This window comes from Danio aesculapii, chromosome 21 (genome assembly GCF_903798145.1).
Source record: "Danio aesculapii chromosome 21, fDanAes4.1, whole genome shotgun sequence".
Taxonomy (NCBI): Eukaryota; Metazoa; Chordata; class Actinopteri; order Cypriniformes; family Danionidae; genus Danio; species Danio aesculapii.
This window is the reverse complement of record NC_079455.1, coordinates 14060404-14078119: the sequence shown is the minus strand read 5'-3', so window position 1 is coordinate 14078119 and position 17716 is coordinate 14060404. Positions and strand designations below refer to the sequence as shown.

General features: G+C 34.7%; 1 protein-coding gene and 1 long non-coding RNA gene across 5 annotated transcripts in view; one reads left to right on the top strand and one right to left on the bottom strand.

Annotated features, from left to right (window-relative positions):
• ttc1 (tetratricopeptide repeat domain 1) overlaps window positions 1-6688 on the bottom strand; it is a 13738-nt gene extending 7050 nt beyond the window's left edge. The window contains exons 1-6 of the mRNA XM_056446499.1: window positions 6627-6688; window positions 3499-3963; window positions 3352-3412; window positions 1784-1896; window positions 937-973; window positions 398-546 (exon numbers count right to left, since the gene is read on the bottom strand). Coding sequence (XP_056302474.1) covers window positions 398-546; window positions 937-973; window positions 1784-1896; window positions 3352-3412; window positions 3499-3939 — 801 coding nt within the window. The 5' untranslated portion in view covers window positions 3940-3963; window positions 6627-6688. The remainder of the gene's footprint in view (window positions 1-397; window positions 547-936; window positions 974-1783; window positions 1897-3351; window positions 3413-3498; window positions 3964-6626) is intronic.
• An 8623-nt stretch (window positions 6689-15311) lies between these two features.
• LOC130214729 (uncharacterized) lies at window positions 15312-17338 on the top strand. Of its 4 annotated transcripts, none has more exons than XR_008835631.1 (7): window positions 15312-15421; window positions 15589-15718; window positions 16111-16169; window positions 16263-16322; window positions 16553-16638; window positions 16712-16775; window positions 17220-17338. It is a non-coding gene; the product is annotated as an uncharacterized LOC130214729 (long non-coding RNA). The 4 variants fall into 4 exon arrangements; XR_008835628.1 differs by having other exon boundaries at window positions 16550-16638; XR_008835629.1 differs by having other exon boundaries at window positions 16528-16638.
• The last annotated feature ends 378 nt before the right edge of the window (window positions 17339-17716 follow it).

Sequence of the window (17716 nt, the reverse complement as noted above, 5' to 3'; positions counted from 1 at the left end):
TAAAGGTGTTTTTTCTCAATTTTTTGATGTTTTTTGAACCCTCAGATCCCACAAATTCAAATAGCTGTATCTCGTCCAAATATTATCACATCCTAACTACACACCAATGAAAACAATATTTTAATAAAAAGTTTCCTGTTTTTTGGCTGAAAATGTTTAGTAAATGACCCCTAAATCAAGCAGAATTCACAAAGACCTGTGCATATATAAGAATGCTAAATTTTAAAAGTGTGATTTTAAAACGTAAGTGAATAAAATTTTAAAATATGTTTCAATAATAATATATTTGTATTAGGCAGATAATTACAGTAAGAATTGAAATGATACAATGGTAAAAACGACCGTTAAAATCATTAGAATGTTGGTGTTAAATTTACAGACACCTAGAGACACTCACCATACAGGCTTCTCTTGCAGAAGGGATGCCTGGATCTTTCTCAAGGACAGTTTTGTAGTCCTCTAGAGCTTCATCCAGCTTCTCTGTCTTTTCATAGAGTTCTGCTCTCCGCAAAATGGCACGGACATAATTTGGATTGAGTTCTATGGCTGTAGAAGACAAGACAATACACACTGTATACACTCAAGTACCTTTGTTTCAAATCACAGGATGCAGGAATAAATTTAAGCATCAGAGGAAGAAACAACAGACAGAAAATGTAGAAAAATTTTTCAGTGTAGACCATTTTAATGTGGTCATGTCATTGGCCCATGAACATTTCCTGCTTGTTATCAAACTATTTCATAACTTTAACAAGAGACAATTCAATCATAATGTACTGTTAAACAGCTATCATAACATTATTTATCAATATGTGGCTCCTTCTGGATTCTCAAAAGCTATAGACATTAAAAATGTAAAACAGGAAATATGTTGGGACCATTGTTTTTGTCTTCATTCCTCAAAATGGTGTAAATGTGTGCAGGATTTAAACTCACCTTTAGAGCAGTCACTGATAGCGCCGTCTTTTTTATCCTGTTAGACAAAATTATGAATGAAGTTATTATACAATATGAATAAAAAAAGGTCATTTGGTGTTCAAATAGAGAAAAAAAAAAATATAAAATCATCAAAAATCATAGAGCTAGTGGTTGTATTAAAATGTTACTACATTGAACTGATTCCAAAACAAAGCACCATTAAATTTAGCTAAAACCACAAAACTAAACTTTTCCTTACTTTAAATAAAATAAAAGTTAACTAGATATAATTTAGCATATTTTTTCAGCTAGCTGCCATTAAAATATTTCTTAATTTCATTCCAAATTACACTGAAGTAACTTAAAATAATGATATAACATAACTACTAAATTGATAAAAAATATTAAAAGGGCTTATATATTTACTAAAAACATCAAACAATTTTTTGCTACTTTTTTGTAATAAAAATAATCAATTATTATAAATACAATTATTGTTGAATAACTATTGTGGTTATTTATAATAGGTTTATAATATATATAGAGAACCACAATAGTTATTCAACTTTTATTTAAAATAAAAAACAATTTAAAAAAGAAGGAAAAAGAGCAAAAAATTATTTTAATGCCAAAAGTTGTCTATTATCTAGAAGTAAACAAATTTAACAGTGTTATTTTATTATATTTTTACTGGTGAAAGTATGTATGAGTGGTGCAGTTCAGCAATCAAACACTATGTGTCCTCAGAGGACATTTCTTTAAACAAGCATGTTTATAGTGCAAGACATTTCACCTGTAACTCTAGTACATAAAATAAAACAGAAATATAAATTCTGCATCAATATAAAAACGATGACAAATGAACCTGATGCAGGCGTGCAGCAGCTCGATTAGAGAAGAGTATGGATCTGTCTTTAATAAAGCACACAGGACAGAGTTTCAGAGCGGCTGAGTACAACTCTTCAGCCTCCACATGCTCTGTAAACAACAACACAAACTCTTTTAGATGTCAAACAGCTTCTCATCAATAAAAAGATTAAAGAAAGAATTCACCTGCAAAACAGAAATCTCTTTATTCACTTCATAAAAAATCATGCGATCATTTCAATAGAATAGATTGAAATTGAAGTTTCATTACATTAATTACTAAGTTAACTTGCTAAAAGTGGAAGGGAAGATTATGACGAAACTAATAATTCAATTTATACAACTCAGTCAATAAACAACTCAATAGGTCTGATCCAATGCTGATTCTAGAATTATCCTCTAATTTGAAATACCACATAAACCTCATTATCTTTATCTGTAAATATCTTTTGCTCAACAAGGTTTAACTCACTTGACCAAAAAATATAGAAAATATTATTAGAATTTAAAATGAATATTCTTTAAGGAGTTTCTCAAATTAATATAACTTAAAGCTGAATTATATTACTCCAGTGTCACATGATCCTGCAGAAATGTTTATAATAACCTGATTTGTATCAGCTTTCAAGAAGCAATTGAGGAGTTCAGATGCAAAAACCTCTAAGAATTGTCTGAAAATTTCATCGAAAATGAGCAATATTCTCAGCCTATTTTGTTTAGTTGAGTTATTTCACTTTGAAGACCACAGAAAGAACTTATTTTTGCCATAAGAGTGAAATTACTGAACCTACTCACAGGAGCCTGATAAAAATGCTCCTTTTAGAAGAAAATTTCAGATGGCATTTAGAGGACTCTTCAATTGCTTTTCATCATCGATGTTATGTGAAATAAAAATCTGTATCATTAGACATGGATTTAATGCCTTTTTTGATAAATTTTATGTCCTTTTTTAACTTCTAAGTGCTTGATCTGTGCACTTCACTCACCACTATCTATTTACATGTAAACAGAAATAACTGCCGATTCACAGATTAAAGGGACAGTTCATCCAAAAAATAAAAATTCACTCTCTATTTACTCTCCCTCAAGTGGTTCCAAACCTTCAAGAGCTTCTTTATTCCGTTGAACACAAAAGAAGATATTTTGAAGAAAGCTGAAAACCGGTAACTATTGACTTCAATAGTAGGAAAAACAAATACTATAAAAGTCAATGGTTACCGGTTTCCATCTTTTTTTATTTTTTAAATATCTTCTTCTGTGTTCAACAAACAGGTTTTGAATAAGTGAAGGATGAATAAATCATTTTTGGGTGAACTATCCCTTTTTTAAACGATTTTTTCGGGGTTTTTCACTTTTATTTGATAGGACAGGGTATTGACAGGAAAGCATGGGGAGCAGACAGAGGGGAAGGATCGGCATAGGACCGCGAGGTGAAAATGAACTCGGGTCACCGTGAACACTGGAGTGCATGTGTCGACGAACTAACCACTACACCACTGGCACCGACAAACTATCCCTTTAAAAGTGGTGTAAGGGGACAAAGGAAAGCAGTTTGTCTTCTCTTACCTCCACTCTTAAACTGTGCATTTCCCTTTTCCTTCAACTCTAAACTCTCCTTTCTTCTGCTCTGCAATTTAAAGAAACGTCCATAAAAACCAAGCGACATCAATGACGACTGCCTAAAATATAACACAAACTTCAATCAGCACAAACCTCTCTGTCCTCCTCAGTCAGGTCTTTCTCCAGCTCACGCAGGTATTCATCATCATACTCGGCTACTTTGACCGTCTCTTCTTTAAATTCCGCATCTGAATGTTCATCATTCTCCCATTTCTCCTGCTCTTCGTCGTTGTCTTTGTCCAGATGTGGGTCTGATGTTAAAGAGTCCCTTCTGTTTTCATCTGACCTTTCAGAATGATCCAAACATGGTTCAGATTTTTCTAGTCTCTCAGTTTCAGACCCGAAGTCATTCTCTGTCCTTGCGTCTGCCTCCAGTCTGTCGTTTCGAGCCGTTATAACATCAGCGTGTCTGTCTTCTCCAGATAAAGTGTCCTCACAGTCGAAGAAATGGTCTTCATCTTGGTCTGTTGGAGTTTCTGACACTTTTAAGGTGTTTGCCATGGTGGCCGAAAGCTTCTCAGACTCTGCTTCCATCTGGAGATGATGTTACAGCACCACCTGAACAGCAAAGAAGTGAAAGTGACCAATCAGGTTTGCTAAACTATTATATTTAGCCTGCATTACCACAAACTAGGGCAGCACAATATATTGTTTCAGCAGGAATACCACAATGTGTGCATCCCCAACAGTCTCATCGCATAATCTGCAATGTTAAGTGAATGTAAATGTGTGAGTCACTGCAAAGTTTAACCATAATAGTGTGAAAATTTAGCATTCGAATGTGTTTTTAGGGCTTGTGAATGTGTAAAGAGTTTAAAGTATTCAAGCAGAAGAAATTGAGTGTATTTAGTCAAGTATTTATACAATGAGGACATTCATTTATTTTCTTTTCAGCTTAGTACCTTTATTAATCTGGGGTCGCCACAGCGGAATGAACTGCCAACTTATCCAGCACATGTTTTACACAGCGGAAGCCCCTCCAGCTGCAACCCATCACTGGAAAACATCCATACAAAACACACTCATACACACACATATACTGCGGACAATTTAGCCTACCCAATTCACCTATAGCGCATGTCTTTGGACTTGTGGGGGAAACCGGAGCACCCGGAGGAAACCCACGTGAACATGGAGAGAACATGCAAACTCCACACAGAAATGCCAACTGACCCAGCCATAGCTCGAACCAGCGACCTTCTTGCTGTGATGCGATCGTGCTACCCACTGTGCCACCGTGATGCCACAATGAGGACAATCCGGTGTTATATTTTAGATTTAATTAGTCAATTTGTGTACTTGATTCCTGGTAGATTGTGTATGTAATTAGTTTATTGTATTTTATGTATAGTTCACTCAATTACAGGATTGTCCCATTCAATTGAAATGAATTATTTCCAAATATATCTATTCATGGTGTCGCGGTGGCGCAGTGGATAGTGCTGTTGCCTCACGGCAAGACGGTTGCTGGTTCGAGCCTCGGCTGGGTCAGTTGGCATTCCCTTGTGGAGTTTGCATGTTCTCCCCGTGTTCGCGTGGGTTTTCTCCGGGTGCTCCGATTTTCCCCACAGCCCAAAGACATGCACTATAGGTAAATCGAATAAACTAAAATTGTTCGTTGTGTATGTGTGTGAATGAGAGTGCTTAGATGTTTCCCAGTGATGGGTTGCAGCTGGAAGGGCATCCGCTGCGTAAAACATATTTTGTATAAGTTGGTGGTTCATTCCGCTGTGGCGACCCCAGATAAACAAAGGGACTAAGCCGAAAAGAAAATTAATAATATCTTTTCAGTCATCTTTTTTTTAAACTAACACTCTATGCATTTCAGCAGTAAGAAGCTACGATACAGATTATTAAGCTGAAGTTTGACTACAAAATTAAATCGCAAATCAAATAGAAAAATATTTATAAATCGCAATTAGATATTTTCCCCACACAGCCCTAATTCTTATCACAATAGATATAGGAGAAAAACTAAATATCGCAGTATCCAATTTTTTTCAAATATCATGCAACCCTACCTTTTTACTACCATGAACAACTAAATTTACCTAAAGTGAGACACTTTAAAACTTTTAAGATGTCAAATTTGAGTTTTTATATATATTATTCTACAAACAATTGCAAACATTAATTTATTTTATTTTCTCTGCACAGGACGTTTGGCCATAGGGGAAAAGAGTTTTTTTATCCTTTACTTTCGCCAATTGGTGAAGTTTTTTTTCCTTGCCGCTGTTGCCACTGGCTTGCATAGTTCGGGACTTGTAGAGCTGCGCATTGATGGATTTGCTCTTTAGTGTCTGGACTCTCAGCAGTAAATATTAAACCACACTGAACTGAGCTGAACTGAACTGAACTTAAACTCTAAAAACTGAACTGACACTTTCAATATACTATAATCTTCCATGTGAAGCTGCTTTGATGCAATCTACATCTTAAAAGTGCTACAGAAATAAAGATGAATTGAATTGATTTTTTTTTTGCAGTAAAACTTGAATTGAATTGCAGTCTTTTTTTGGATTAAGTGATATGTAGATTGCCAAAATCCCCTCTGAAAAAAATAATTTGACAAGAATTTTGATGCTGCCTAAACCCAATAGATATTGGTGCTAGAAATGTGCAACTTTGTGCTTATTTAATTAAATAATGCCTCATTTGGATGTTTAAACATAACATTTTAGTTAGAAAACTCCAAACTGTTATCAATTCTAAATCTAATTAAACAATTGAGGAAGAGTGGGGAGAAATATTACTTTTTTATCCTCTTTATCTGCAGTGGCTTGCCTTCAGTATTATTCAGTATTATTTCAGTATAAAGAAAGCATAAAATACATAGTTCGGTTTAGATATTCATATTCAGCTAAATACACTTAAAGATTACACAAGACTTTGCTAAACTGGTTCCATATTGTGTTTACAACTGTAATGCTTAAGACCTCGTAACACTTCAGTTACACAATAATGATTCTGCAAGCACGTATAAACCACAACACTATAAGCTGTAGCAGCTTGTATTGATGCATTCATAAAAACAACTATCAGCCAAAACATACTATTAGCACTTGTGTTATCTGGACTCATTTCTCCCCTCAGCTCTGCGCTAGGTCAACACGCTGGCATTATTTTAAAAGTTTCGTTTGCATGTACGTTAAAATTTACGACAATTCTGAAATACATATTTAAATAGCACATTTCAGATAAAACAACCATCACTTCCTTACCTTCTAGAAATGAGCCATAACGTCTTTTCCGGTTAATCGCGCACTGCGTGACGCACTCGTAGAAGAGGATTCTGGGATATGGAGTAGTATACGTATTTGTTCTTTGTTATTTATTTTACATTTGACAATGCTTAAATTAATGTATGAAATGATATTTAAATAAATAAATAAATATGTGGACTATACATGTGAATTGTCTTTATCATAATAAACACTAGTCTATCCCCAAATAAGTTGTTAAGATATTATCAAAATATTAAGAATATACCTTTGCAAACAATCAAAACAATCGATCTTAAGATATAAAATTGTAACTTTATAGATAGAAATTCTCAAAGTTTTTGAGAGATTGTCTAACACAGTGTTGTTTTCCAGGACCTGTTAAGAGAGCTTATTTTGTCTCATTATGATAAGAAAAATGTGTAAGATATTAAGGGAAAAATTCTTTCATATCCTGTTAATCCTAAATGTAAAGTGCACTTTAGAATTATGAATCATATTTATCCTGCAGGGGTGAAGCAGTGCCGCAGTAGGTAGTGCTGTCCCCTTACAGCAAGAAGGTCGCTGGTTCGAGCCTCGGCTCAGTTGGCGTTTCTGTGTGGAGTTTGCATGTTCTCCCTGCATTCGTGTGGGTTTCCTCCGGGTGCTCTGGTTTCCCCCACAGTCCAAAGACATGAAGTATAGGTGAATTGGGTTGGCTAAATTGTCTGTAGTGAATGAGTGTGTGTATGTGTTTCCCAGTGATGGGTTGTGGCTGGAAGGGCATCCGCTGCGTAAAACAAATGCTGGATGAGTTGGCGGTTCATTCCTCTGTGGCGACCCTGGATCAATAAAGGGACTAAGCCGAAAAGAAGAAGAAATTTATCCTGTAAATAAATTTCTAAGGTTAAAATTCAATATTGGTGACTCAACTGTATGCAGGTTTCGTAATTTAGATATTGAAACAATTGAACACTCGTTTTTCCAATGTAATTTGGTACATACATTTTGGGACAAAGTAGGCTACTAGTTTGGATACATCAGAAAATATCTGTAAGACTTGTCTTCTCATAGGAAATAATTAAGCTTGGCTCAATACTTAAGGATATAAAGATATCTTCTATAATGAATAATTTGTTCATATTCTTAAAATGTTATATTCATAAATGTTCATAAATTCCCCCAAGTTTAATGGTGTTTAATGAAGAATTTGTGATATATTTAAAGACATTAAGTGAAATGAAAAGTCAAAGAAGAAAGATATTTATATTTATCATTAGAGGATTTTGGTTTTGGTATATATATATATAACTAAACAAAATGACAAATATTATTATATAAAATAAATGATAAAGAAAATTAAGTAGCCGCAAAGTTGAAGTTCTCAAAATATGAAACCAAAATCCTCTAAAGATAAAATCCTTTAATGATATTATTAATGAGGATGGAAAGATTGTTAATGATTGTTATCTCAGTCTTTCATATAATTTTTAAACAATTATTAATGCCTTTCTGTTACTGTTCAAGCATTATTAATAATAAAAAACAAAAAACAAACAATCAAATACACACACACGCACGCACGCACGCACGCACGCACGCACGCACGCACGCACACACACACACACACACACACACACACACACACATATATACATATACACACACACACACACTTTATTAACAAAATATATTAATTTAATTAAGCCTAGCATATATAACACAATGACTGTATTGATGATTTCTATATTTTGTTTAATAAATATACATCAATAATTAATGTAATAAATATGAATACATTGATAACTATTAATAAGTAATGTAATTAATAGTTGCACTATTAGGATTTTATATCTATAAATAAAATGATAAAAAGAGGACATAGTGTGGTGGCGCAGTGGGTAGCGATGTAGACTCACAGCAAGAAGGTTGCTGGTTCGAGCCTCGGCTGGGTCAGTTGTTATTTCTTTGAGGAGTTTGCATGTTCTCTCCGTGTTTGAGTGGGTTTCCTCTGGGTGCTCCGATTTCTCCCACAGTCCAAAGACATGCGGTACAGGTGAATTGAAAATACTAAAATTGTCCGTAGTGTGTGTGTGAATGAGAGTGTATTAGTATTTCCCAATGATGGGTTTCAGCTGGAAGGGCATCCGCTGCATAAAACATATGCTGGATATGTTGGCGGTTTCATCGCTGTGGCGACCCCTATATAATAAAGGGACTAAGCAGAAAATGAATAAATGAGTAAAAAGATGATTAAACACACACACACACACTGCTCCACTCTAGGATTTTGGCAGAAACTACAGCTAACCACAGTTGTTTCTCTGCTTCACGTTGTTTGTTGTTCATGGTTTGCATGTAGGGCTTTGTCTGTGACCCCCAGCATGTGTGTGTGGGCAACAGTGGAGTAGGAACACTGACACGAATCCATTGGAAAATGTTGGCAGTTCCTCTCTCACTTCCGACATGTCGTTGGGCAGCTGGATGTGTTTGAGGAGCGAGAGATGCTTCTGGCTCCTTCTGTGTCCTGCAATAGTGGCTGTTTTCTGGCTCTAATGTGGACCACCTGCTGGCTCCTGGCACAGCACAAGACTGTAAAAACCCACTGACAGGAAAAATGGACACAATTTTCACACTGGAATCACAAGCACATTTCACAAATAATTACAAAGGAACAGCAAGTACATTCTTAAAAATAAAGGTGCCAGGAAAAACCAAACAGGCGAGTTTCACAGTAATAGCACAGTACCCATATATGGTAAAGTCACAGAAAAATACATCAGCTAAAATATATTTGAAAAATAAAGGCTAGTCAAGAAATTCAGACACTTTCTCACACTATGACAGTTTATTCACCCAAACAAATGAAATTTGATAACTTTGATAGAAATGTACAACATGTAATGAATTACAGTCAACCAAAATGTACAGTTGAAGTCAGAATTATTAGCCCCTTTTTTCCTTTTTAAATATTTCCCAAATGATGATTAACAGAGCAAGGAAATTTTCACAGTATGTCTGATAATATTTTTTCTTCTGGAGAAAGTCTTATTTATTTATTTCGGCTAGAATAAAAGCAGTTTTTTATTTTTTAGAAACCATTTTAAGGTCAAAATTATTAGCCCCTTTAAACTATATATTTTTTCGATAGTCTACAGAACAAACCACTGTTATACAACACTTGCCTAATTAGCCTAACCTGCCTAGTTAACCTAATTAACCTAGTTAAGCCTTTAAATGTCACTTTAAGCTGTATAGAAGTGCTTTGAAAAATATCTAGTCTAATATTATTTACTGTCATCATGATAAAATAAATCAGTTATTATAAATGAGTTATTAAAACTATTATGATTAGATATGTGTTGAGAAAATCTCTCAGTTAAACAGAAATTGGGGAAAAAAATAAGCGGGGGGTGGGGGATTGGGTTGGGGGGGTCATAATTCTGACTTCAACTGTATGTCTGTAAAAATAATTTTGAATATTAGACTGTCAATATTTAGACAATCAACATTTTATTGGACCTGCATATCAGCCTTTTGTCTCTGCAATAAATCAGATTCTTTAAACTTGAATATTTTTTCAAGTGACCCGCTTCTTCACTTCTGGTCAATTTTTATTGCACTGCATGATGATTGTTTTTGGTATTATACTGTATGTCACAGTTTACTTCGTTTTGATATCCTCACCTACATAAATGAACTATGGTGTCCTGCACCTACTAGTAAATATCAAAAAGCATTTGTTTTTGAAAATGCATTTATAGAAATATAATTACAAGCATTTAAAATGTATTTGCCTAAATTGTTAACCCATGTTAACACATGAAATGATTGAAAGCAATCCTTATTTATAAAAATCACAAATAATTTTGTATAGCTGTACATAATTTGAACATATTTCTGTTACTTTATTTTAATAATAGCTTGACTTCTAGTTGATCATTTAGACAAGTGTCAGAAGGTAAATTTTTCCGATGAATCATCTATTGAACTGCACCCCAATCATCACAAATAATGCAGAAGACCTATTGGAACCTGCATGGACCCAAGATTCTCTGAGAAATCAGTCAAGTTTGGTGGAGGAAAAATCATGGTTTGGGGTTATATTCAGTATGGGGGTACGCGAGAGATCTGCAGAGTGCATGACAACATCAACAGCCTGATGTATCAAGACATTTGTGCTGCACATTACACAACCCATTCTCACCCTGAAGCATAATGTATTTTTATTTTTTATTTTCTGGAGATTAGTTGGTGTTGATAAATATGTTATCATTTACTTTATATTTAATGAGTGAAATTATATTTGATTGCCGAGTTTAGGGTAATTATGCCTAATAAAACTGATTAATTCATTATTATTTATTTTTTTACTTTAAAAAATATTACATTTAAAGTACTAGGTCTAAAAAATATTTGCAGCATTAACCTATCACGCCTCATTTGAGAAACAGTTGAACTCATCTGTGAACTCACCGGTTATGCATTTTGACCAATCGCTGAGCGATGTTAAACTCACCGTTGAATGGAAGTCACGTTGACCAAAGTATATTCTTATTTTCAGATGTCTCGACCCTGTTTACAGACGCTTTTCATTTACAAAACAAAAATCACACATTTTTAAATAAAAAACTTGCGATAATAGGCGTAAACCAGGTTTAAAATATTGCGTTGACATCTATTGGTAATTATACAAGGCTTTGAGCATCTCCAAATGACGCCTGAGGGATGAGGTCCTTATAATGACGCGCAAGGTGCTTGACCATACTTCAGATTTTGATGCCTTCGGGGTGAGAATGGGTTGCATTACATTACAATATGAGCTCCTTCTCATACTTCAGCCTCCACTTCAACGTTCCTGAAAGCAAAGAAGGCCAAGGTGGTCAAGGTTTGGCCAGCCCAGTCACCAGACATGAACATTATTGAGCATGTCTGGGGTAAGATGAAGGAAGAGGCATTGAAGATGAATCAAAGGAATCTTGATGAACTCTGGGAGTCCTGCAAGAGCGCTCTCTTTACCATTCCAGATGACTTTATTAATAAGTTATTTGAGTCATTGCAGAGATGTATGGATGCAGTCGTCAAGCTCATGGGAGTCATACACAATATTAAATCTTTCAAATGCTCCATGACTTTATATTCTAAACTGGACATTATTTCTGTTAGGTGACAAGACTTTTGTCTAAGCAAAGTCAGGCCTTACTGTCCTAATTAAATAATTAAAAAATCAAGGCATGATCTTATTTTATTTTGGTAAAATAAACATAATCTAGAGGCCTTTGCCTTTCATATAAGCCCCTTCTGATACCAAATGTTCAACTAGAAGTCAAGTTACTATTTGTTTTTCCTAAAACTTGATATAGGCGACAATACTTCTGTCAGGTAGTGTATATGGAGAACATTTTTTAATTCCACAAATAACCTTTAAGTGAAAAGATTATTACATAACCCTTTTTTTCATAGTGTGAAGAACTTTTTTCCACTGTAAAGAACCTTTTATAGAATTAAAAGTTTCGATGAATGTCAAAGGTTCTTCATGGAATTACTGATGCCAATAAAGAAACTTTATTTTCAACACACCAAAAAATGACTTATGCTGCTTGTTTAAACTCCTTATTTAAAATGAGCTAAAACACACAATTCTTCAGCTTTTCTTGAGCATAACTTATTTGTTTTATGTTCAATTAAATTTGTAACAAGTTAACTTAATCGATTTGTTTTGGGACAACAATTGTATGTAACAAAGCATTTTACAGTGAAGATTGTGATTAACAGTGATTAAACATGATTATTTTTTAAGTAGACTGCAATATTTTTTCTAGCAAAACAGTCAAATTCAAAACCAACGCATTTTAAAGTGTGTATTTGGAAGGTATGACTTCACCACTTCCACCGACAGCAGTGAAAACAGAAGGACTAAGATAGAAACAGAAGTCTGTGTGACATCCTGGTATTCTCATGCAAGGTCTTGTGATGCATGTGCTGTGATATATAAATATAGAGGCACGGCGAACGTGTCATCCAGAGGAAACGAACAATTCCAGCAGAGCAACAAACAAAGCATAAATCTGACAGCTGTCAAAACACCTGCAGTTTGCAGCTAATGGGAGTGAGTTGAACACACATTTACTAACATGGTGATACTAAGGCATAAAGGATTTGGGAAGTGTTTCAGTTGCATTAAAACTGGAAACTCTTAAAATGTTTAATGCAGACAGTGTTTTAATGAATATTTGTAATATTTATATGTATGAAATCTATAAGTGAGAAATAGTGGGTTTTAGGGATTTCTGGATACATTTGATAGTAGCTCTGGTGGCACGTGTGCATGAATTTTTGTTCATTTAAAAATTTTTGTAATGATTACAAAACCAAGCAGCTCTTTTTTTAGGTTACACACAGTAAACAACAGTGACATGGTGACTGAGTGGGTAGCACTGTCACCTCACAGCAAAAAGGTCACTCGTTCGAGTCTCAGCTGAGTCAGTTGGCATTTCTGTGTGTAGTTTGCATGTTCTCCCCGTGTTGGTGTGGGTTTCCTCCGGGTGCTCCGATTTATCCCACAGGTCCAAAGACATGTAGTATATGGGAATTGGGTAAGCTAAATTGTCCGTAGTGAATGAGTGTGAATGAGTGTGTATGGATGTTTCCCAGTGATGGGTTGTAGCTGGAAGGGCATCTGTTGCGTAAAACATATGCTGGATAAGTTGGTGGTTGATTCCGCTGTGGCGACCCCAGATTAATAAAGCGACTAAGCCGAAAAGAAAATGAATGAATTATTAGCCCTTCTGTGAACTTGTAATTCATTTTCAAATATTTATCAAGTGAAGGTCAACAGAATATTGATATTTGTTTTTTCCTCCGGAGAAAATCTTATTCTTTTAGTTTGGCTGAAATAAAAGCATTTTTAAAACATAAATATTATTAGTCCCCTTAAGATTTATATATTTTTAGAACAAATCATGTTTTTCAGTGATTGCCACTGGCTAATCAACCTTGAACTTAATTAACCTAATTATGTCTTTAAATAGCTGAATAAAAGTATCTTGCAAAATATATAATAACAACAATAACAACAACAATAATAATAAATTATGTATTGTCAATTTGGCAAAGACAAAAGAAATTTTGAAAAAAAAAATCCTATTAAATGGAACATTCCACAAGAGGTCTGTTAATTTTGTCTTATTTAATTGAATTTTGTCTTAATTTTGTCTTTTTTCTGCACGAATGTAATTACAGAACAGATTGAATTAGCCTAACATTAAAATGACTGTTTCTCTATCTATTCTTTTTACTTCAATAAAAATCCCAGCAAGCACAGGACGTCAATATGACGTCACATTGATGTTGTACCCTAACGTCGTGGAGATGTTCCATTATGTTTAGAAATGAACATCAGGTTTACAACAGAACCCAACGTCAGGCCGTCGTCAATGTCCATCGTCAGACAGACGTTGCATTTTGGTCACATTCCAATGCAACCTAAAAACAACAAAATATCAATGTCTATTGATGTTACAGCGTGACATTGTGTGGACGTTACCACTATGACGTATATCAGAAGCTGAATTTTGTTAGACCTACCTGACGAATAAATGTCAGTATTTGATGTCGATATGATGTTTGTTTATGATGTTGACTCGACCCAAACCCAACCCAAAATCAACAAAATATCAACGTCTTTTTACGTCATTATTGGATGTCTAAAAAACATTTTCTGTAGACGCTTCCGAGTTATATCAAACCACTATTAACGTCTTATGACGTTGTGTGTCTGCTGGAATTTTTTACATATATGCAAACGCAAACAGCACACTTTTTTAAATAAACTGCCATAGGGTATACATTTACTCAAAAAACTGCTAATTTTTTTGTGATCCCTGTTCACTCTTGATCTATATTTACACTTACACTTTAAAACCATTTTTAAGTTTACGTTTTCAAGCCCACAAAACACTATTTGTGTGAATGAATAGGAAAAATACCTAAAGTTTCAGCTTGTAGTAAAACAAAATGTTGTGTGTAAAAGTAGCCTACTACTGAATCATAAAACACAAAAGAAGATATTTTAAAGAATGTTGAAAACCTGTAACTACCCAGCAAACATTGGTCGGACGACGACGTGCTTTCCCCGGCCAAAAGATGTCGCTCCGCGACGGCATCAATTGTGTACTGATGGTCTGAAAGCGACGTGCTTTCCACAGCCAAAATTCGTCGCGACCGCACGGCACCAATGCACAACATGTCCTAAAATGCATTAACATATGCTTGTATACATTTAAACATGTCTATTTATATTGGGGTTGCGTGTATTTACGATTTTATGTACATGTAGTTTAATATATACCATGTCCTGATTAAGTACACAAATGACGTCCTTTACACGTGCATTTATAGTCCATCATATACCCTTGCTGAAATTATGAAATATTAAAAAGTATTGCACTTACATCTGGGTATACACTTAATATATGTGTGTCCCAACTGGGTACGTGGACAGATTTCAGGCATCTAAACTCATTAAAAATAGATTTATCTTTAGGAAATACAGAAATCACTTTTATTTACATCTTGTCAACTGGCCAATTACATTCATAAAGTGTCCTGTGCTGTGAAAGGATAGTAAAGTAACTATTTTTACTATATAACTTTTTTTGCGCCTAACGCTAACAAATCTCGCGATATGACTAACATAATCCCGCGGGATTCTAGGGCGCTGTTTTCAAATTTCATTTTCTTCCGGTTTTGTCCAGCACCACGAGAACATGAGGACGCGGCGAAAAGTTGGACAATGATCACAAGACTCCTACCGTGTAAGTACAGTTTGTATTCGTTTAATAACATTATTGAGTTTTACACGAAGGAACTGAAATAAATGATGAATGTTGCCAGTAGCGATGTGGAGTTGCTTTGATTAGGCTAAAATTAGCCGTTATGCTAAAAGTAAGTCGCGTTTGAGCAATATGTCATGTTATTACAGGAATCTGGCGCAGTTTATCAGGGGTTCCCTACACTGGTCCTCGAAGACAGCTGGTCAACATGTTTTCCAGCATCTCTGCCCATCATCCACCTGCTGTGTGTTCAGTCAGAGCTAAAAATGACCATTTCAGGTGAGTTTGGAGTGGAATGGTGTATAAATAAAACAATTTAATAATGATAATAATGCACGAATTTGTTAGAAAAGCTAACAAAAAGCTATATAGTATCATTCTATTGTAGATATGTCTCCAGCATTTATTACCATACCAGTATTAATGATTTAGTTAGGCTACATTAATAGGCTGTCATTAACAATAAGAGCCAAACTTATGAGCATGTATATAAAAAAGTTATTTACTTACTATTTTACACTAACATAAAATGGTAAATATATGCATGTAGGTGTTATTAGCTCATGTGGAGATTTAACAGGTAAAGTCTAACCACTTTTCTTTTAACTGCTCCTGTAAAATAGTTTTTGTACTGTATTTAAACTGCATTAAGGTTCAAATTTGTCTTGCAGGGTGAATAACAGTCAGTCATCTGTCAGACAGAATTCAATACTCTTTCTCCAGGCCAACTGTAAGAAGCATATAAGGCTTTGCATTTATTTATTTGCTGTTCATTAAATAATTTCATTATTACCTTTCTCACTGTTGTTTTGTTTGTCTGTAGAATTGTCTCCAGTGCAAATGATCCTTTGTCATCCCACTCCCTGAGGACACTCCAGAGTAGGTGAGAAACTTGTTGAATGCTTAAAAGTGTATTTAGGTGTATAATGTGTATGAGTTCACATTTGCAAACCTAGAGCTAGTTTTTATACCTGTGGTGAGTATTGTGATCTTATTACTGCGTATCCTGATAAACGCTTTAGTAAATAATTGCAACTAGAAACGTTAACGTCATCATAAGCCTGATGTTAGCTATTGCTCTGTTACAGTAATTGTCATTGTGGACTCCAGCAGGTCTACATGTTCTGTTAAGAGACTGGATTCTGAGAGCGAGATCCTGTGAAGTGTTCATCAAAGCTGAAGTGAAGAACTGCATCTGTGTAAGTTTGAAATGTGAAAGAATGTGTGTCTCTGTCTGGATCGCTCTGACTGTGATTTTGGTGTCACATTTAGGTTCAGCAACTGTCCGGAGTTGGTGGATGTTCTGTCCGAGCATGATTAAAAGATTGATAAACGGGTACATATTTATCTTGCATTGTTTGTGTTTATTTCTGCACAATATTTCAGGAAAATATGTTTTACTACCCCAACAATTAACCCCGTATGTTATATTATTTAAACTATAGATTTCATCTGTTATTCATCATTGTACGTCTCCTTATAGACATGCCTAATGTTCAGATGTTTTAAAATGTTTGTACAGACTCAGGCTGTCAAGCAGACTAAAAATATTAAATTATAATTTTAGTGTAAGCCATGAATGACAGTCTTTGCTTGTCACAAAACTGTGGATGTGTGGATATGGGCAGTTGTAAAATGATGAGTAGTAGGGAATGTGTATGTATTGACATTAGATACTGCTCGGCGCATTGCTGTTCATTCACAAAACATGACAGTAATTCTTGATATATTGTACGTTTTTAGTTGTAGGATAATACAAAATCATATTCTCCTCCCTCAGATGCTGTGAAGTGAGTCCAGATGCTACAGACACCGAAAAAGATGCCGCAATGGAGGAACACAGCAAGCACCTTCCAGGAAGAGCTGAAGAATATTAGAAATAAAGACTCTAAAATAACATTTCACTTGTGTTGTCTATATTTCTGTGTTGTTACTTTGTTTATTCTTATTAGATGTGTCTGTTTAACAGTGATGTACATCTGTTACTATGTTACTATATGCACAATAAATAATTTGCTTAATCGTAACACTATTGCATCCTTACATAATGTATTAATTATGATTTACACGTGATTACAATGCTATAAAGACGTTCAGGTATAACTGGTCTGAAATTGGACCTGATTGCATTTCACAGCTTTAAATAATAAGTTAGATTGTTTTATATGTATAATTAGGCTATTAAAACACATTATAAAGAAATAACACGTTTTGAAAACGTCCAGAACATGACATATTTCGACGTGCAGGGACCGTGTAGAAAAGACGTGCGATTCA